General features: G+C 34.7%; 3 protein-coding genes and 1 non-coding gene across 4 annotated transcripts; 1 reads left to right on the top strand and 3 right to left on the bottom strand.

The window, feature by feature from the left end:
* Positions 1 to 972: 972 nt before the first annotated feature.
* LOC145569424 (glycerol-3-phosphate acyltransferase, chloroplastic-like) lies at positions 973 to 9640 on the bottom strand. The gene is made up of 13 exons (XM_081628767.1): positions 9018 to 9640; positions 6363 to 6460; positions 5265 to 5351; positions 5003 to 5100; positions 4395 to 4452; positions 3785 to 3886; positions 3620 to 3681; positions 3418 to 3528; positions 2746 to 2824; positions 2269 to 2388; positions 2075 to 2188; positions 1812 to 1976; positions 973 to 1349 (listed from the first exon to the last, which is right to left on the bottom strand). Exons 1-12 carry the CDS (start codon positions 9358 to 9360, stop codon positions 1839 to 1841), a joined length of 1410 nt encoding a protein of 469 aa, XP_081484893.1. The 5' UTR covers positions 9361 to 9640; the 3' UTR covers positions 973 to 1349; positions 1812 to 1838.
* Positions 9641 to 11271: 1631 nt separating this feature from the next.
* LOC145567937 (uncharacterized protein At1g32220, chloroplastic-like) lies at positions 11272 to 16511 on the top strand. The gene is made up of 7 exons (XM_081627366.1): positions 11272 to 11541; positions 12759 to 12858; positions 12966 to 13054; positions 13204 to 13259; positions 14304 to 14450; positions 15122 to 15247; positions 16000 to 16511. Exons 1-7 carry the CDS (start codon positions 11420 to 11422, stop codon positions 16278 to 16280), a joined length of 921 nt encoding a protein of 306 aa, XP_081483492.1. The 5' UTR covers positions 11272 to 11419; the 3' UTR covers positions 16281 to 16511.
* Positions 16512 to 16971: 460 nt separating this feature from the next.
* On the bottom strand, positions 16972 to 20837 carry LOC145569423 (uncharacterized). Its single transcript, XM_081628766.1, has 5 exons — positions 20595 to 20837; positions 20402 to 20511; positions 18415 to 19019; positions 17702 to 17810; positions 16972 to 17371 (listed from the first exon to the last, which is right to left on the bottom strand). Exons 1-5 carry the CDS (start codon positions 20667 to 20669, stop codon positions 17329 to 17331), a joined length of 942 nt encoding a protein of 313 aa, XP_081484892.1. The 5' UTR covers positions 20670 to 20837; the 3' UTR covers positions 16972 to 17328.
* A 390-nt stretch (positions 20838 to 21227) lies between these two features.
* Positions 21228 to 21300, bottom strand: TRNAA-AGC (transfer RNA alanine (anticodon AGC)). The gene has a single exon. It is a non-coding gene; the product is annotated as a tRNA-Ala (tRNA).
* Positions 21301 to 22171: the final 871 nt, after the last annotated feature.

Here is a 22171-nt window from a genome sequence, read left to right as displayed (position 1 = left end):
CAAAAAAATCCAGGGCCGAGCAAAGAGGAAAAGAAAAAGGCAAAATTTAAACCCCCGAATCTTCCAAGTGAACTCGTAGAGAAAGCAATGGGTATGGGAGGTGGTAGCGGTGAGGTGCCTAAGCTTGTAATGCAAAAATACATTCCTTTTGCGGATGTGTGGGAACGACAAAATCGATTATTGATTCCCAAGAGGGACATGCGGGAGCTTAATGGACTTATTTTAACCGATGGAGAAAAGAGAGAATTGGAAGAAGGCGGCGATATTAGGGTGACTTTAATATTGCAAAACAAAGAAGAGATGGAGCTAAATCTATCAATGTGGGCAAAGAATACGAAAGAGAAGAAGAATCTAGTGCTGCAAGGTGGTTGGATGGATGTGACAAACAAAATTGGTCTTAAACTAGGTGATGTTGGTCAGTTATGGTCGTTTAGGTTTGGACAAGAAAGAAAGATTGGCTTTGTTTTCCTCAAAGTTGTTAACGACAATAACCAACGTAACAATGCAGTTATTATAGCTTAATTAGCTAAATGCCTAAATACAAGGGAGTGAAATTTAAGGGTTGTTTAATGCAACTAATTATATTGCTACTGCTATTCTTTTATTAGTTACATCTAGATTAGCATTTTTTTTTTCCTTTTTTTTTAAAGATTGGCATTGTTTTCCTCAAAGTTTGGTCGTTTTTTTATTTTAATTAATAGGTTGTACTCTTTATAAGCATGTTCTCATTATTTAAATTAGCTTTTATTTCATACTTTCATATTCTTGTAATAATGAGTAATACTTCGTACTTAATCCGCATGTATCTAATACTACGCACTTGTATGAAAGGCATGATTCACAGTAGGTGTTTTTAGGTGTTAATGAAAGTTAATATACTTTATTAACTAATAGGGAGGGGGAAAAAAAATCAAAGGGTTACTGTACAAATAACAAAAGACAAAAACACATTTGAAGGCTGATAGAACTATAGATGTGTCAAAAATTGATACCAAAATTTCAGTAATATAACAACGTAACGTTTTTCGCCTAAGAAACAATACAAGATTTGGAAATATACATTTTACGGAAGAACAATGCTGTACAATGACTGAATAGAGCACCTAAGAGGTCATGGACGTTTGAAACCTTTTCCTGTAAAGACCAAAATTCTCAGAAAATGGAACCTAGCAAAAATTGGAATAGTAGTGATAGGCTGACAGCTACAATCCCCTCCCCACCTACTATCCCCTGGAGGAAAAATAATTGAGCATGCTGCCTCCACAAGCAATAGAACACTAAAAATCGTCGCTTGAAGGTGCGTAAGAATGATGGACAGCAACAGGGGAAGCTACGAGTTCTCTTAAAAGCTGCAATCACAATTAGTTGGTGTTATTAAGAGGGGAGTGAAACAAATTGCAATACACTGTAGCACTGTAATATAATTCAGATGAGAGGCACATGATAATATCATATAGGCAGTACACATGGTTGGCATGGTAGTATCATCCTGGTGCTTAACAGATTTGTCATTCTTTTAAGAGGCAAAGGGACTAAGGGAGTGAGCAGTGAGCAAGATGCCACAAAGTATCTCGAGAAAATAAAAAAATTAATTTAAAAAAACCCTATTGAGGAGTGAATGAGGAAAAAGATCACTAATTTGAACAAAAAAGAGAGAGAACCTTGGCACCTCCAAACTACACATAAGAAGTCGCACATAGTTTTGCCAAAGAAGACACTTTCTCTGGACACCAAATTAGTTTTATTATTGTGGGGTCAAGCTTATAAGAGGCATTTTATGATTCTCCTGACTCAAAATAATGCAGGATTACCTAAAAAGAAAGCAAAGGTCACCGATGTCAACTGGTCCAAGGTTGTGACAGAGAAGTAGCCATTGTTGATGCACCTGAGCCTTGTTTTTCATATATAGCAGCATTGAGGACTTTATATTGTTCTTTTACAGAAGCATATAATGCTTGTGCATAAGCCGCCTTAGCCTGCAATAAAATCACCACAAGAATCACAATTTTGGACCTTGCCATGTTATGATCTTATTTGAGCCACTTAGTCCAAGAGTTTCTGAACTATAACCAACCTCTTTCTCGTTTTCACAACCAAAAGAAATATCAGAGTATTTGATCTCCGGTTCAACAGATAATCCAACTCCATGAAAGGATATTACTCTTTTCTCCCCAATTTCTTTTTCAACCTACAGAGAGAAGGAAAAGCAAGCTTTCAAATTAAAGAAATTCAAAGTCAAGCAGGCTTGTTCAAACAACATAAAGATACCTGTGCTGGAGGAGGCATAATGTCATAGCATAGTAATGCCATTGGATAGATATGCCCTGGTGCGCCGGAATGTTCCACAAGCCTTCTCATATTATCCACTGATGTGACATCAAAAGTTGCCTGATGCTCTTCCAATCAGTATCATATAAATGGCATAGTAAAATAGCAGAAAAGAAATGCAAGAAATAAGATTCATGATTCACTTGCACAGTCGAACTAGTCTATACTCTATATACACAGAAAGGAGATCATAACAAGAATAGCAACTAAGTTACGCACAAATAATGCCTCCTACATGAAAAACAAATAAAAAGATGTCAAACAAAACAAAACATCCATTAGGAGTATAATATCTCCCATTCCATAAGTATACAGCAATCAGCACAAAATGTATAATTATGAAAAGTGCAAGTACATATGTCAGAAGAAAAGGCAACGGTCTAAATTTTTACTATCTAACGTCACATTAAAACTTACCGGGTACCATTCACCAGTGACAGCATCTGGACGATCTCTTCCACCACTGGGTGCGATCCAGATTATTTTTGAACCTTCTCTGGATGTAGATATATCATTTAGAAGACCCAGCACGAGAAAAAGATAGGAGAAAATTTTCAATATAGAACAACGGGAAAAAACTACATTTCATACTTCAAGCCACCACAAAAAAAAACAAAAAAAAAACCCACACATAGAGGCCAGCAAAGTGAGCAAACACACTTTCACATAAAAAGCCTGTTGGGTGGTTCTAATATAAGTTTAAATGCTCATCCGGATTTCCTGGTTTACAGAGATACCTTTAAGCATCTATAAGCATAATCATATAGCTAAGCACCAAGCCCAAAGACCTTTCTATTTAATATAAACTGCTAACAGCCCCATGAACAAACCATATTCATATAGTTGAAAGTTTCTCCCAAATTTTCACTGTTTCAGGTCTTCCAAACATTTCAGAAACAATATGTCAACATGGGCAAGAAAGAAATACAAAGAACATGGCCACATGAGATAAGAATTTGCAATCCCTTCAGCCCTTCACTATTAAGAACTAATGCGCAATTTGAAGCTACATCCAGAGATCAACAAAATTACAAATAGCAGTTCTAGTTTCATGAACAATGAAGCTGAATCCAGAGTTGTACTAATTACCTTAAAAGTAAGGCCAACTCTTTCAAACTCCTTGTATTTGCTCTTTTCTTTGCATCAACAAGCTCAGGAACATCATGCATGTGCTTCTTAGAGTAAACACAAAGAAGATTCCTGAACCGAAACAAAAAAGAAATAGATGACAACCAAACATCAAAAAGTAGACAGGGTTCCTTAAACAATGAGATAGAGGATATCAGATCACCTTCCCATGCTAAATGGTTTGCAAAGAGGATCAGTTACAACTCGATCGCCTGCTATGTAGATCTGCAGCATATAAAAGTTACACCCTTTCCATGTAAGCTCTGAAAAAATAATGCACAACAAAGGGTGCAAATTACATATTTGACAAATAGCATATTGATGTCACCAGATTTTCTGCGATGAGTGAATTTGTCTTCTCCAGAAGCAATGCAATCACGGCAGGATCTGCTTCAGTTTGATGGTTGGACATTAAGATAATGTTATGCCCCTACACATTAATGCTAGGATATTGAAGCTGCAACATTATGGGAACCTTTACTAGGAATTTATCAAATGCACAAGTTGCTGGTATAAGATGTAGCAAGCACAGCGTTATATAGAGCCTCCTTGCTATGAAGAAAGATATATATTTAAAAGACATGACAGTAAAACCTACAGGTACATTTCCCCACTATCAAGGCACATACACAATCTTGTTTATAATATCTTGAGAACGTCATTATTGCCAAGCTTATCCTATAATTGAATCTGGTATCCTTGGTCAAATCTCTACACATAGGACATTGGCTAATATAAAATTGCACATTACTTCCTCCTCTTAAATCACATCATTAGGCCCCAAATAGTACCTTTCAGATTCATCCAAAAAGAATCACCAACAATTAATGGCCATATGATTTGGAATTTTTAACACTTTCTTCCTATCTACTACCTTAATCACTCAGGTAGAGCAGCTTAAAAAAGACTGAGAAACAAAGAGATGTGAGAATAAATACCTGCTGAAGCTTCTCCTCCATTTCATGAAAAAGGGTGATATTGCCGACGTATGAATTTCTGAAATTAAACAATGACAGTAAGGATCAAGAATTGGTTGAGCCAAAAACCCGAAAGCTAGACATGCTTGTGCTGATTTTTTTAAAATCAAATCCACCCCTCAAAGAATCAAACAAACTAAAACAGCACATAAAAGTATGCCAAACATTACAGAAGTATATCCTACAAAAGTAGTCCGTGTTTTCTTCCTAAACAATATCCAGAAGACCAGAATGTACCTCTACTTTAAGCACAATGCAACTTGTACTTTTAGACTTTCAATCATATTTGATAACTAATGTTCAAACTTCTAAGGCATTATGTTAATCAATAAGTTCCATTGACTCAAACAGAAGCCACATTATGTAATAACCACAACATCATAATTTATAAATTTTTTGAATCAAACAAGCGCAATATCCACTAGAGAATCAGACAAGCGCAACATTCTCTTTAAATAAAATCATGTTAAATTACGTTGAAGAGATTATATGAACTATTTTCATGTCATAAGTCAAGTACTGTTATAAAATAATGAAGCCACTAAAAGAAAGACGGGAGGTTAACTCACCCAAAATCAATCAATGGACGAATGTAATCTTGACCAAAGGAATAATAGTCAATAGGCTCTCGAATAGCTTTGTGATACGGTGGAAATACAAAAGGGTCCTGTAAGATATATTAAAACCACTAACCATATAAGCAGCTGAGTGGTGCATAAATCCCGTCATATAATAAAATTGTTATTTTTATAGTGTTTTATAGATAAATTTTTTGGGAGATTATAAACAACGATGTCAACCAATCACGAGTAAATTAGAGAAAAAAAATACCTCCATATCCATTAACACAAAATACAGCATAGTTTTCATGTTTGACAACACTAGTTCATCAGCATTAGAAATTCCACTTGAAAGGACCTGAAAAGTTAAACCAGTTGACAGATGTCACAATTCAACAATTCAACATTACTAAATAGATACTCAAACTAATCTACAGGCTACAGGATGTAAGTCTCTAATCTCTCTATCATCAGAATTACAAACAGAAAGTATAGAAAAAAGAAAATTTAGTTCATCCAACAGGTTTTCCTGTCTCCCCAATAAGATTTTATTTATTTTGGAAAAAGTAAAAAAAATTCTCTAAAGAATCTTTCGTCCAGGCAAGGCAAAGGGAGTAAGATGTACACAGCCATGTCTATGAGATAACAGAGAGGCTGCTGACATATTCAGCAACTAGTGTAAGCTATTACAAGAAAGTACAGGCTGTTAAATGTGCCAAATTTTCCCCATTTTGACATTTATTGTGCAATATTCAGATTTTTAGAATTAAGGAAATACGGATATGTCAAATGTTTCTCGAGTCTTGTCCATTACAAAACTTAAAAGCAATAAGCACCCTCCTCCCTGATAAGAATATAAAGAAGGTTATATCAAAAATAGCCATGCCCTCACATAATCGCATACTTTTCTCCAACTGGTAAAATAGCAAAAAGCAGATTTAAATCCAAAAGGAGAATTCAAAGTCTTGACTAGAAAATATGTAAAACAATTTTGCACTTCTACTTCAAAGTTGGGAAACAGGAATCAAATTGGGTTGATTGTGAAATAGCATTGTTAAGGAAACTAGAGTCTGCCAGAAATATTCGAGGAGCAGGAGAGAATTTCTAATTTAAGGACTAGATAGACATTGTAAATAATGATACGAAATCCGAGGGCTTCAAGAAGACAAGCTTCAGACAACTTTAGAATGTACTTTACTGTCTGATGAAAGATGGACATAGGGTAATGCAACATATGCTCACATCCAATCAGACAAAAGAAATTCATAACAGCAGAAGTTTTCCATTTGTTTGAAGAAATATAACCCAGTTTCCAAAAATGGCTACAGATAGCATTCCAGGAAATGAATTGATCAATAATATAACTTACTGCGTTGCGGTAGTAGTGAAAAAGTTCCTCCACTGCAGCAGTAACACCTTTAGGCAACCTTCCAGTTTCTGATTCTCTTTTTATTCCAGAAATCAGCTCTGCAGGGATATACAAATCATTAAGGGAAGATATCACAATACCCAGTAAAAAGTTTTTTAAAAAAAAGGTCTAGACTCCTTGGTCTTAACTCTTAAGAATGCTGATTTTAAGGTTTTGACAAACTTTATCAATACATATGTGTCAAAACATACCGCAGTAGCAGACACTTCACAATGGCAAAGTACTTAATAAAATTTCTTCATTGTATGATAATATAACAATAGAACCAAAAATCACTTTGCAAAATATGGGAATCAATTCAGCGATTCGAAGGTTAAAATTATTTTCATTGAGAAGGAAGGGGGAGGAACTGTTAAGAAACTCTGAACAACAGTTATAAACTTTTCACTTGCTCTTCTTGTCCACAACCCTACAACAACAAGGTCAACAACTAGACATTACAGAGCTCAAGCATCCTTGACTGCATACAGTTGTCATCTACGAAAAAAAATGAAAGGCTAAGTTTAGAGATACATTTAACGAAACAGGCAACAAAAGCGTAGTCATCTTAACCTGAAAATACCTCTCTTAAGAACATCCTACATAGGGAAGTAGGAATCCTTTCCCAAACTGCACAGGAAGTGCCTTGGGTTCCCAGACAGTCCTTAGATAGGTAGTCAAAAACTAAAGAAGCACTTAACAGTAAAAGAGACTTCATTGACATTCAACAATATGGTGAAGTCATCATTGCATCCAAGTTCCATCTTAGACAGAAATTTTATCAGGAGTGAGAAAAAAAAAAAAAAAAAAAATATATATATATATATATATATATATATATATATATATATATATATATATATATATATATATATATATATATATTCTGGAGAATTAAAGAGAAAACTAGAGCTTAATAACCTATCGTTAAGAACAGCAATTCTGAAAAGATGTGGAGCTTGGAGCTTTGAAGGTTGAGCCCAGTACTTAAGAGAGAGAAGCATCCCCTTTTACTTAAGACCATCTTGAAAGCTATTGAATATACCATCATGAATCCCAGCAATAACATAATGTAAAGTCTTAGATGATCCATCCCAAACCTAGGCTTTCTTTTCTAAATTGTGATTCAACTTTAAATGAAAATGGCCATTTGTTGGGTTATTTATTGAAGCACCATCAGATTTTAAAAGAAAGGAAAGGAAAAAATATTGCTCGCTACAATAAACCATAAATCTATTGTACCAGACCAACTAATAAAAGGTAGGCAATAAAAGCATGATATAAGAAGATGCATACAGCCATACAAGTTGCAAATTTTTCCTTCTCTCTCCACTTATAAAGTGTCGGTACATGTGAAAGCACAAGAACTCATCAACAATTGAGCTGGCTAAAACGAACTCTAGCTAATCTCCAGTTCTCCACTATATCATACTTCCTAAGCAATTAGGCAGTAGTCACTCACTTCCAAAGAGAATGTCACTACTTATCCAAGTAAAGTTAGGGATGTTTCTATTTTCTAGTATGACACTCATCCATTCACATTTCAACAGAAAGCCTAGAGTGATGCTACTTTCAGAAGTTAGAGCACTAGAAACAATTTAGATATTTCAAAGAAACAAGCCTAGAGTAAAGCTTGTTAACTGTATTAGGAGGCAGGAATCTACTCTCCATCATATGCTTCATGGGAAAAACAGCAAGTCAGCAACAATCTTGAACTATGCGGCTCAAATAGTCAAAAATAATGAACTAAAGCACATAGGCATTCAAAATTATTTCATCCTAAGAAGTGAACCAACAAAGGACACCTATCTCTCTCTCTCTCTCAAATTCCACATTGTTATATGTTATAGGATTCAAATTCTGTAATCACTACAGTACATCAGTCAAGAAGATGCAACCAAAACATCAGACAAGTAAACAAACAGAGCAGGAAAAGAAAAGTTCAATTATCAATCAGTATATAAACCAGTTATAGACAAAATAAAAATACAACAAAGAAATTGTTTGTGCCAATAAACTAATAAAGAATTAGCATATAAATCCTGCAATACAAAGGATAAAGAACTTGTCTCCGATTTCTTCATCAACAAATAAACACTAAAAATGATTAATCCGTCTCAAAAAAATCTAATTGGATAAAGAGAAAAAATAAACGCTCATATACTGATCCAACAGCAATCTACATTTTAGCATAGTACATCATTCAAGAAACTGCTTATAACTGTAAATTAATCAAGATAGCAAAGAACACACTAATTAATTGTTCTGTCTCAAAATTTTCCGATCAGATAAACGGAAAATAACCTTTGGATGTTAATTTACAAAACTATACACTGTAACATATTAATCAAATCATAGAAAACAAAAATATCAAAAAAATTGCATATTAATTGAACAGAAACTTGTCGCCGATTATTTCATAAGCGAATTAATACCAGATTGGACACCAAAAATGCTCAAATATCAATTCAGCAGTCATCTACATTTCAAACATTCAGTTATAACAATAAACTAATCAAAATAACACGCAAATAACTTGTGGAAGTTCTTCATTGCAAGCAATAAAATGTAGTAAAACGAAAAAAAAAATTAAAAAATAATAGAAAGATAATACACCTTCAGCAGAACGAACATCAAGGTAAGTGCGAGAACGAAGAGATTGATTCTCATTATCATTGTTGAGTGGAATCTTGCAATTATCCTCTTCAGCAGCAGAATAAGAATAAGAATAAGAATCAGAATCAGAAGCAGAAACAGAAGAAGACGACGGAACAGCAGCATCCGCCATTAATTTGAGCTTGGAAGAGCAGCAACATAGTAACGAAGAGTTACTCCGAGTGAAAAATCTCCGACGAAGAACCACCGCAGAAAACGCCGAAGAAGACGCCGCCGACGAAGAAGAAACCCTATCTTTGAGCAGCTCAAGAACGGGAGGAGTAGAGGAAGATAGCACCAACATTGTTAATGGTTTTCTGGAATTTGAAGAGAGAGAAAATGCGAGAAAGTGGAGATTGAAGAAGATGATTGGAGAATTTGAGTTGCAGAAAAAAAAAAAAAAAAAGAAAGAGGTGAAAGGAGGAGAGAGAAAGGTATATATGGTGTCTGAAGGAATGGGAGGAAGTTGCAGGATTAGGCGATGACGGCTTTTGGGGTTACCGGATATGACGTTTCTTTCTGGTATTGTCGTTTTTCCATTTTCTTGAGCTCGTGGTGTGGGAGGACTAGGAGATGGATAGATGGATTCGTTTTTCTTTAATTAAAACATCAAGTCCAAGGGTTGATGATTAATCAACCAAATAATGGGGTATGGGGTCAAGTGGGGGTGGGTCGGCTCGGGTCAGGTCAGGTTTGGTGGGACAAGTCTATGTCAAGTCAGTGATTCTCACGTTTGAGCAAGTCATATCTAAAGCAAAATGGGTTAATTAATGAATGTATGAGCTAAATAGTGAAGGTCGACTGGAATTGATATGGTCATACAAGTTCATGTGTTAGGTTAGTGGGTCTCGTGTTCAAGTGAGTTATGTTTATAGTGAGCTAAGAATGTCGTGTTAGTCTCTTGTGGTCTTCTAAATACACATAGCTCAAACCACGTGTAATGCTAAATTAAGTAGTGTGATGCATAGATGGACCAATCAGGCTGTGCTAAATTTTAACATTGGTGTCATTGCATGAACCATGGACTACCGGCGTGCGTCATGTCGGGTTTAGATGGGTTTGTGCTACTTGCACTTCATTGATGTTACTCATTATTTTTTATTTTATGAAACATGTGTTTGCTATTATTGAAAGTGTTTCTTACAATGACTCATTTGATTAATTTTGAGGATAAGATAAATGAGATACAATTCATTAAAATTGCTAAAGAGTGATGCATGTATCATAAAATAAAGGGTATGCACCTATGCTACAAAGAAAGTAATGTGAAGATAACTTATTCGAGTAGATCATAAATTTCCTAATAACATATCATTATGTCATTTTATGTGATCAATCCTTTAGTTAATTAAATGACTTTGGTCTATAAGACTCTCGGGTAAAAGTATGTTTTCAGCATAATGAAAATTGTCTTAATGAATTATAGGATTAGAAAGGTGATGAAATGGACGAAACTATGGATTAATTCTCATCTATACTCAATAAAAAATAATGAGATTATTTTTCAAAGTATATTCAAGCTTAATGGGGAAAACCGAAAAAGGAAAAAAAAAAAAGCAAAAGACGCGAGGTGGAAAACAAAAGGTTTATAGGTACACTATAATTCAAAACTACTAACCTTTTAAAAATACTTGATATAAGTTGATCAAAGAGTAGTGCTAGAAAAAATTATGGGAAGCAGCTAAATAATGGAGGCTAAATCGTTCTTTTCAATCCAAATAAGAACCTAGGGTAATAAGCCAATAACATTGAAGTGGAAATGAAATTGGTTGAAGAATTGATCTAAGAGGCAATTGATAACTATAAGGTTTTCAAAGGCTATTATACAAGAACATAATAGTCGATACAAAGTAGGTGTTGATGAACTCTTTATTTTGATTGGAGATTGTACGTGTAGAGACTTAGAGGTGTACCATCATTGAGCATGATCTAAACTATACTAAATGATATCAACAAAATTAGATAAGACTGAAAATGTTTCAAAGTGATATTTATAACCTCAATCTTAACCACTAGACCAAGACTTCATCGCTTTATCAATATATAAATTAAAGTTAATTATAAAAAATGAATTGAAAAAGCAGTTGGAAAATCTAGATTATATTTATTAATTACTTGTATTTATTAAGGAGGAAATTGGGAAAAAAAATTATTAATGTGCAAAATTGCAATTTTCTTAAGCTTGGCCAATAAATTAGAGGTCCATTTTCACCAAAACCCTGTGTAACCCACACTTGCCACTTAAATTTTGTGGGAAATTCATTTCTAAAAAACCCCAAATTTCTTCATAAATTTAAGAGGATTAAAAGTTGGTTTTCTGAAATTCAGCACAAGATCTTGATTACTCAACAAAGAAGACGAGGATGTCAATGTCCTCGGTTGTATCTTCACCCACCATTTCTCTTACCCCTTGTTCATCTTTCAGTGGCAGAGTCCTCTTTCTCTCTCATCCTCCCTCTAAAGCTTTTTTGCCTCTTCAGAATCGGTACTTTCTCTCTCTTCCCCACATAATTATAATTCTACCCTTTTGTTTTTATACATTTGCATGATTTTCTCTTTAATGTACTGAATTTCTGTCGATTGAAACTGTCTTTTTGTTATTTACTTTCATAATTGAATTTGTTGGGTATGTTTTTCTTATTGTATAGGTACATGTGGGTGTGAATTTCTGTTGATTGAAACTATCTTTTTGTTATTTATTTTCATAATTGAATTTGTTGGGTATGTTTTTCTTGTTGTCATTGTACATGTGGGTGATGATTTTTTTTTGGATTTTGATGAATTTTGAGTATATGGAAAAGGGGGATTTCAGATATATTATGTGTTTGTATAATTTTAGGTGGATTATTTTGTGTGCATTAAAGGAGTTTGTAGAATTGTAGTTAATTATATGAATATGAAATTATTGGAGATTAAATGTAGCAAATTAGCAGTACAAGCTCTAGTTTACTGGAGAGAAAATGAAAAGGCAAGTGTTTTTGGGTGGGTTTATGATAGGCAATAATTACGAAATGTAGGCGAAAATGCAAGTTATACACATCCTTGTTAGCTGGGTGCAATGTTGTTGAGGAAGATTAGGGTTATTAGAACTTGGGCGTCAGTTTATCAGGTTTGATGTTAAGTAGACTGGGGCTGGAAATCGAAGGAAGCAAAGCTACCCGATCTTATAAGGGACCTCATAGATTAAATCAAACCTCACGATGTTAACTTTATTCAGCTGAATTATGCTAGAACAAGTATTGTGTGTGCTGCGACTGCTGAGGGACCTTTTGATATGTTAGTAAAGGCATGGTTTGGTTATTGGCAAAATGGCAACTGTATAATCATATTGGCAAGTAATAGTCCCAGACTCCTAGGAATGCAGTAGGAGAAAACATAATACATATAGTATCCTTAATTTTCTCAATGATTAAGAATTCATTATATATTGTACTCTGTAATATAAAGAGGAGCTACATTTAAGCTAACCAAGAAAGTCTGTAGCTCCAAAAACCCAGTAGGCTTTTTTTCAATGCACCATAGCTTAAAGACTTGGTTTAGTTATTTACATTTTTCGTTGATTGGTCGTTTTCTGGTCCTAAATGTGTCAATTTTTCTAGTCATGTGTAAAAGCGATTTTAAGATTAACGGTTGAGGTTTATAGAAGTAGCCTTAGAACAATTATTCAGAATGTTTTTTTTTTTCCATGTTACCTCATCACAGGTTCAAGAGATGTCATGTCAAGTGTAGTTATTCAGGAACAAACATAGACAACTCCAATTCTGCTACAATAGATGTTACAGCTGATGTTAAATCTGAAAAGGTATGAATTTGAATGGGTTGGATCAATCTTCTTATCTTCTTTCTCCACATTAACTGATAGTTACTGTATATAACTTTTTTGCTCTCTGGATCTGCTTTTCTCGATAGTTAGTTGTTGTGGGAGGCAGTGGTTTTGTTGGGTCTGCCATATGCAAGGCTGCAGTTTCAGAAGGCATTGAGGTTGTAAGTTTAAGCAGGTGCGACTTTTTCATCATCTGAATTGACAATTTCCTCCTTGCTTGCCTTGCACAATCTTGTATAGCTGATACCTTTAGTACTCCATTACTTATATATGATGCTACTAGTTGCCTGTACAGAACTTAAAGCTTCAATGAACTTTTTGCAGGTCAGGACGGCCTCGTATTTCAGAATCTTGGGTAGATCAGGTTTCTTGGATCCCAGGCATGTGTCACTTTCATGCTATCTTACCACATTGATCTTACTGTTAATTTTTAAAGTTCTTAATCAATGGAAATTCTGCTGGATCTTGTGTCTACTTGGTATCTAACTATCTGTACTGTCCTTCCATTAATGCCTAATGAATGAGAAAATCCATATAAATGTTGTAGCATTTCTCTGAAATTCTATTTACTAATCTAAATTTTTTTAAAAAAAAAGTTGCTGCCTGTCAAAATCTGAATTAATATTTCCGGTTACTCAACAAAATTGCTTTGCAGAGTTATTTGTACTTTAAAATGAAAGATCTTGCTGAATGTGGTAAATCTGGTAATTTTGTATGATAACATGAATTTGTCCTGAATTTACTATACTCAACATACGGAGGAGCTGAATACACACAGAATCTAGCAACCAACTAGGAGGAGGCATATGAATAAAAGATATGTATGAAACTTACTCTTTTGCTTAATTAAAGGATTAGTTGGGCCATGGTTATTCTGTACAGATTAGTGCAGGTGAGCTCCTGCAGAAAACTTGACCGAATCTTTAAAGCCAAAAATTAAAAATTCCGAAAAGGAAGAAATAAAAAATTATTGTGCAACTCTGGTGAAGTTTGTTGTGGAATGTGGATAATACATTATATTTTTTAGACCAGATAAGTCAGACAATGTTTACGAGAACTTTAGAATGACTATTGCTTTCCTTCAATCTGGTACTCGTGGATTTGTTGTTAGTTGCACGTCTGCAGAAGCATGGGAAATCATGGTCTCTTGGGTTCTCTGTGGTCAGAATATTATCTTGATAGTTACCTGGCACATGGGATAGCAACCTTTCTTGTAATGCTATCCTGTGCTGATGTGCTCCATGGATGGTTTATCACCTCTTATGCTCGTATAATAGTTACTAATCAATTAGATTACAATTAAGAGATTGCAATTTGAAAGCAGTGCACATACAGTGGTTTGTCGAGACACATAGTTTCTATAATAATTGTGAAGATCTGTGGTCTTTCATGGAAACATGTATCTAAAATCTTCCATATCACAGGGGATGTTTTTTATGCTAATTGGGATGAAATCCTTGTTGGAGCCACTGCTGTTGCTTCAACCTTGGGAGGTTTTGGAAATGAGGAGCAGCTGAAAAGGATTAATGGCGAAGCTAATATTGCAGCAGTAACTGCTGCAAAAGATTATGGTAAATGTCTATGTGACTTTATATATGCTTTCAGTGAGGAAAGTAATCCCTGATCTGATAATTTTCACTTTTATGCATCATTAATAATAATCTTATATTTATCGTTCATGTTCCAAATTTTATCAAAGTAAGAGAAACCATTTTCTTGAAAAACAGATAACTATATATCATTTTATCTGTACTTTCACGTGTAAGGCACCAATTTAGTTCCAGGATGTAATCAGGGAGTGTGTCAGTTCAGTGAGAGTTTTTAATGGTTTAAGGTGTCTTGTTTAGAATATGATCTTTTGAATAGCTTGCTAATCATTCTGAATTTCTGATAGTAACAAACTTGTTTTAATTGTCACATTTTCTTCAAATCTCCCAGTGAAAATATATATGTGCCATTCAATTATATTGCGTTCCCTAAGAATGCCACACTATTTTTTCACAAATGACACAATTGTATTATGAAGTATGAACATTGCCACTAGGTCATAGGGCAGAACAAAATCCAAGCTTGGACGACAGTAACAAGTCAACCGTATCCTATGTATGCTGGATATGCAGAATGGAGGAATGCAGATAGATATATGCCATTTCTTGTAAAACAACCATAGAGACAACTAGTGTTGATCCTGTTGTTTATGGAAGATTAGGATATAATTCATTACTCTTACTTTTATTTGCAGGAGTCCCTAAATTCATCTTGATCTCAGTTCATGATTACAATTTGCCACCCTTCTTGCGTGAATCTAGTTACTTTACTGCAAAGAGGAAAGCTGAATCAGAGATTCTTTCTAGATACCCCAATTCAGGTAATAACTATCACTTGATAATTTTCTTTTCATGTCGTCAATATGCTCGTTGCTTCATAGGCATGTTGAAGTATCTTGATTTCTGATTCACACTCTGGAAGTTCCTTTATCAACAAGTAACGGGTTCATACTTGTTTTGCTGACCATTAAATATTCCAGATAGAACTAAGGGAGACACACCATACTTATATATAATCTTTTTCTCTAACTAAGGGAGTTACTGCTCTCATTACAATTCCCCCCCTTCAAATTCTTTTGTTCTTGTACACGCTTTAAGCTGTATGGCCTTTCCATGTAATGCTATGTGGATATCTCCGTTTCTTTTAATCAAGGAGGCTGTGCTTAGAGCAAGTTTAGCCCCAAGTCTTAAGACTTGGGGTGACATCATCATTTTGAGTCTTAAGACTTTTCCCATTTTTCTTCAAAAATCTCAAGCAAGTCTCAAGTCGAGTCTTGAAATTCCAAGACTCAACTTAAGACTTGAGATTGAGACCCACTTCACCCACCTCACTTTTATTTTTATTATCCTTTTTTTTTTTTTTTTTTTTTTTTTTTACCCTTTTTTACATATAATATGTCAAATATTTAAGTCTTAGGGCTAAAGTGATCAATTTGTGTAAGTCTTAGTGAGTGTTAACAAGAATTTGATGACATCATTTTCAATGGGGACCACCAAAATGATGTCACATCCAAGTCTTAAGACTTAGGGCTAAACTTGCTCTTATATCTTTTTTGAATCTGAATTTCCTCAGGGGTTATACTAAGGCCAGGTTTCATATATGGTAAGAGAAGGGTAGATGGCTTTGAGATCCCTCTTGACTTGGTTGGGAAGCCATGGGAGAACATTCTGAATGCTACGGAGAACTTTGTTAGACCTTTAAATTTTCTTCCTGCTTCAGACTTACTTTTGGCACCACCTGTCAATGTTGATGATGTTGCACTGGCAGTAGTTAACGCTGTCAGAGATGATGGCATGTTCGGCATTTTTACAATTGATCAAATTAAGCAAGCTGCAAAGAATGTGAAAGTGTGACCAAGTGAATTGATGCTGTCTCTGCATCACTGGATTTGCCAGATACTGTGTTTATAGTCTGAAACGGCAGGCTTGTAAATCCATGAGCAATACTCTTTCTTAGGCCTCATAGTAGTGTACTAATGTGTATATCAATCATACTGTAAAACTAAAGAAAATTATATGAATTTTTGTCATTTTTGGCTGCTAAATTTATGCCAGAATAGGCACCTTGGTTTTTGTACTGTAAAACTTTATGTCTCCTTTTCTTACATGTCAATATGTCATTCCTGTACTTCTTTTGTATCCTAACCTTATTCTCTTAACGAATTGATGCAGTAATCTAACCTAAATATAAGAATTATTCAATCCTAGTTGGGGTTTACTCTAGGCTACTGTTTGGAAGAACTGTGAGCTCAGCAATACCTCCCCTCCTCTGTACACTGATGTGTAACGATGAAGATAACATATTTTGTTAGCTTTATACTTGACTTTCTCATTGTCTTTTGACGTTTTAAGGTGAAAATTCGTGCATTTCATAAGTACACAAGTGAAGGTCTAAACGACCAAATCATTCTCATGCGTATTTTCAAGAGACTGATAATAGTGAAATATTTTATGTACAAAGTTAAAGCAATGTAAACAGTTAAAACACGAGAGAAAAAAGTTATTCAAGTGCTTGGAATTGTATTATGCTTTCTGATATGTATGTCAAACACGAAGACGCCCCCTGTCTTTCAAATTCTGTTCATAAATTGTATACACATCCAAAAACCCTAATAAGCTTGGAAATTGCCAGTCATTTTCATTCAACCAGTAAGAAGCTTACAGACCACTAGTTCATAGGAAATCCGATTAAGGAAGACAACAAAGTAACACAGCTAGACATAAAAATATTGAAGCTTGGAGAAGCTTAATGGCACATTCATCATTGAGGAATTGGAAGTAAACAAAAGAAATTCCACTTTGTTGGCTGCCTACTTGAATGATTCACTATAGAAGAAATGTTTTCTCAAGTTTAAATCATACTGGACGACACAGCTTGCTGCAACAAGAATGCGAATAACATCTAATCATGTTGCTTCTTAGCTAGAGACTGTTCTGTTAAATACCTGCGATAAATTGAAGTTTTTCATTAGTAAGAAGTACGTAACATACTGCAAATAACAGAGAGCTGCTAACAGGCATATGATGTTGGGGGATAAACAATACTAAACATCTTGCAAAAGACACAAATGCATTGGTGTACAATCAATATTAATCATACACTCTCTCAATCCCAATGTCTCGAAGTTATCTTCGTATTGCCTACTTTGCTTACAACTGATCCCCCCTTCTCTCTATCGAATCAACCTTTTCTCTTTCACAGTTCCAACACTCTCTTGCTACTTTTTCACTCACAATCAAAACTTGAGTAACAGTGGAGATAATCATATACTTACTTTCCAGTGTAAAACCCTGCAGAATACCACGCATTCAGGACTGTGCTTAGATCAGTTCCAGAGGCAGCACTTTGTTCTGCTCCATAGTTGATTTTGTTCTCTTTTGAGTCTGCATTCCATATATAAGGTGTAAGCAAACTAAGCAGTAAGCACCATACCTTCTCTATTCTCTCTATCAATAAGAATGCACACATTATAAGGAAAAGACAAAGCCTAGTTAGACATCATTTACACCACGAAATGGACTTACGCAGAAATACTTCCTCCACTTCCTTAAATTTACGACACTTAACATTCAGTAAGTTTGACTAACCAGAATGTCAGAAATGCCTGGCAATATGTCATAATGTGGGTGGGTAAACAAGGATGGATGGGCAATATAGAGTAGGTGAAATCCTCTCCTTCCTCTTTTCTTTATAAGAGTGTCATTTTCAAGTGTTGCAAACTTAAGGAAACTGAGAATTAACAAACTTCATGATGTCTTTAAGAAAAAAAGTGATTTCAAGTTAGCACACTAACGTCCTATACAGGGAAATTATCTCTGGTTCATATAAGAATAAATGACACTAGCCTAGAGCCCTAGATGAAGGTGAAACAACAATAACTGGCTAGTATCGATGAAGGTGAAACTAACAATAACTGACACTAGCATAGATGAAAATGACAGAAAACATCGCAAAACCACAATAAACATTTTCGTTAAACCGAAATACCAGAAGTTCCATTCGTCAATGTGGACATTGCTCTTTCAGCAGCTCCCATTGCCATCTTAACAATATCAGCATCTTCAACTGTCGAATGCTTTCCCTTATCTTCTATTGCCGGAGAATTGACACAGAGAGTACTATTGGAAATGCCAGCCAAAGGGCAAGGAACTGAAGAGCAAGAAGCCATGGTGCATTGACCAGCATATGGGCAGCAAGAAACAACCATTGTCCCACAAGGCACTTGACTTGCAGAGGATTGATATTCTTGGGTAACAGAATTGGCGCCCCACTCCAAGCCAGAAACAGGCACTTCACTAGGATAAGAATAATAATTATTGAAGTTCTGCAGCTTCTGTAGAATATTTTGCCTTTGCTCCTCAACTTCATAATACTGTTTATATAGTTGATTGTATTCATCCATGTCTAGGGAGGTAGAATGATTTTGAGACTGATCCTGCAGGGGCAAACTACTGGACCCAAGTGCATGTTCTTCAGGATCTTTTGAATCTGCATTTTCATTTCCTTTAGCTGTTTCCAGACTTTCAGTCTCTTCCACTTCTGGTGTAGCAAGTTGGCCATTAACATTCCCCTCATCAAGTTTTTCTGGATTACTTTACACGAAAATAGAAGAGGTAGCAAATTTAGAGCGAGTAACAGAGTTTAAATACAAAACAAATGAACCAACCACTTAAAATTACTATCAAGCAATATTATAAAAAAGAATCCTAATCATTCTAATACCGCTTTGATATCAGCAATTCACCATGGCATCAATATAATCCCATCAGAGTAGTTATGTTGCTTGCAGGTAATGAAGCATGATAACGGTCAAGTTACATGAAATGGTAGTCTTCCAGCACTTCCTACAAGTATGCACAATGAAAAGCTTCAAGAGACTATCTTTTTTTGTTTGAAAAGAATGATATTAATACTTCAGATTAAGTATAAGTATTACGTTACATTAATGTTGGCTCTACTTTCACCAATATTGTATTAAAGAGCATCAGCCTGTGCATAATTCTTACTTTCAGAAACTAGAATTTACGGAAGTGGTTTGTTAATCTTAATCATAGACGAGATGAACACAACATGGAAAACTGAAAGTAATTACATTCCAGTAAACTATTACGCACAATCAATATACAATCATTTTTTCCATAAGCTTGTGCATCAAATTTAGAAATCCATTGCTTCAAAAGATTGGCAACTTGAAACCTCCAAAACATAACAAATACGGCTAAAAGTTCCCTGATGATATACAATATTTACCCTTTGGACACCTTGTTAAAGAACTCAAGCCAGTCAGCTATGCTACATAGAGTTTCCATCTGACCTCAAACATGAAACACCTATGTCAGATACTCAAAATTATAACTTGGGAGTGCACAAAAATTGGGATTGGATTTGTTGGGAACATGCGAATTCTTCAGAAAAGAATACAGATAATTCAATCAACATACTTGATACATGTGTTCGCTACACATAGTGGAGACGACGAGACCACTAACCAAAGTGTAACACAGAATAAGATACCTGATCAATAGTACAGAGTAGGGCAATAAGCATTGCTCTTTCTAGTCCATTATAAAACTACTCCACTCTACCTCCATCAAGAAATGATTGTCATCAAATTCCAAACCCTCATAATCAAAGATACAAAATAAATCTTTCTATGAAACCCTAGTCACAGGATCCTTCCAACACTCCCCAAATCATCCATAAGGGCATCTACAAAACTCCAAACGATGATTATTCTACGAAAGGTGACAACTTTTTCAGAATATCCCAAATAATCACTCCAAATATGTAACTACAAAATATCACTCCTTAAAAACATTAACCTAGCCTACTAAACAAATCACCCCAGTTGCTACTTTCATAAAAATAATCCTCACCCAGCAAATTATAAATCATGGGTACCCTTAATTTACACAAATAAAGTAAAATACAAACAAAAAACCCTAAAAAATTAAATTAAGCAGGGTTGCCAAACCTGTTATGTTCTTGAGTAGCATGAATTACAGAGGGAGCATCAGAACTGCTGCATTTGATATCTGCAGAAGAAGTATTCGGATTTCCTTTGTACCCTTTTTTGTGCATTTTCTGCTTCACAAAAAAATGAAGGATTAGAAATCAAGAATTGCAAATTAAGAGCAAAAATTGTAGAGAGAAAAAGTACTCCGTACCTTGTACTTGGAAATGGCTTCATCGAAAGCATTAATTAGAGCAGAATCATCCCATAATTCACTCTCTTTTCCCATACCGTTTTTCAGTTTTTCCTTCTCCACGATTTAGAAATTTGCACTTTGCAGAGAGAAAGTTACAACTTAGAAATTTGTATTTTTCCGCAGAGCTGGGATCAATTTTTGGATTACAAAATTTGAAAATTTACATGTACAAACATTACCTTCCCCTTTTCTCTCCAAAAAAAAAAAATAAATTACCTTTTCCCTTCACCCGCCCACCCCTAAATGGCCTAATCCGCAAATTTAAGTCAAGAAGGTCTGTCTGTTTATTCGTTTAGAGATTTATCTAGGATATTCTCTTCGGCATAATTTCAATTCAGTTCAGCTCCAATTAGTTCAGTTTAATTTTTAATTTCCTTCTCTCATAAGTCATTTATTTCAGCTTTTTTTTTAGTTTAATTCAATTCAGCTCAACTCAGTAAATCAGAACAGACCCTTACTCAATCCCTTATCTACCAAAAGAACAAAATTATATCATTGTAAAACTCAAAAAATAATACTGCCCTTACAAGGATTAATGACATTCTTCTTTTGGATGTATGCATTTTCATTTGGATCAAAAAAAGAAAAAAATGGAGATGCGGGGTATCGATCCCCGTACCTCTCGCATGCTAAGCGAGCGCTCTACCATCTGAGCTACATCCCCGGAGATGACTATATGTTGTCATTTAAAATTATTATACTTAAAATCCCAGACACTCCACGACATGACTCAGCGATTTAACTTTATCTAGTGCGTTCGATTCCATGTTTGTCATGAGTCATGCATTACTTGTTTGTTAAGTTGTTACGCTTTATCCACACGAATCACGATCGATCTACTTGTTTCTTTCATGCTGTTCTTCTTAGAGGTGACCAAATTTTAGGAATATGAAATTCTCTAAATAAAGAAGAACCAAAAAATCACTTATTAATTAATCATACACCAACTCATATGCGGCTAACAAAAAAAAAAAAATATATATATATATATATATATATACACATGACAAAAAAGAAAAAGAAAATAATATTAACGACCAAAGGAGCTTTCATCCCAAAAGCATATGATAATAGGAGAAGTAGTCCCTTAGTCTTATAAAGTGATTAATTATCTCTTGTTCAATCAATATGGGACACTTACATGTGTTATTTGATAGGATATACTTCAACAACATAATTTGGAACAATGTCAAAGTTATAATTCCTATGCGTTTAACATTTTAATAAGAAAATTAAGAAAAAAATCTTCTCTAAAATTTAAACTAGGAATTGTACTTATATTATTAGAGCCCTGGCAAATATCAATAGGGCCTTTTATTTGCAATTACCTATTTTTAGTTATATATTTCCACAATGAGAAAATTTAATTTTAATTTGGTGTTTTTAATAGTTTGGTAAGAAATAAAAACAAAGTATGGGTAGTCTCACTGTCTCATGAGCAACCTTGCGCTTGGCTTAAATAGGCAAATTATATTGCTAGTCTCATGAGCAACCATGATTAACAAGCTTCAAATCAAATCTAACAATGGTGGTTC

This window comes from Chenopodium album, chromosome 11 (assembly GCF_948465745.1).
Source record: "Chenopodium album chromosome 11, dcCheAlbu1.1, whole genome shotgun sequence".
NCBI lineage: Eukaryota > Viridiplantae > Streptophyta > Magnoliopsida > Caryophyllales > Amaranthaceae > Chenopodium > Chenopodium album.
This window is presented reverse-complemented; position numbering and strand designations above follow the sequence as displayed.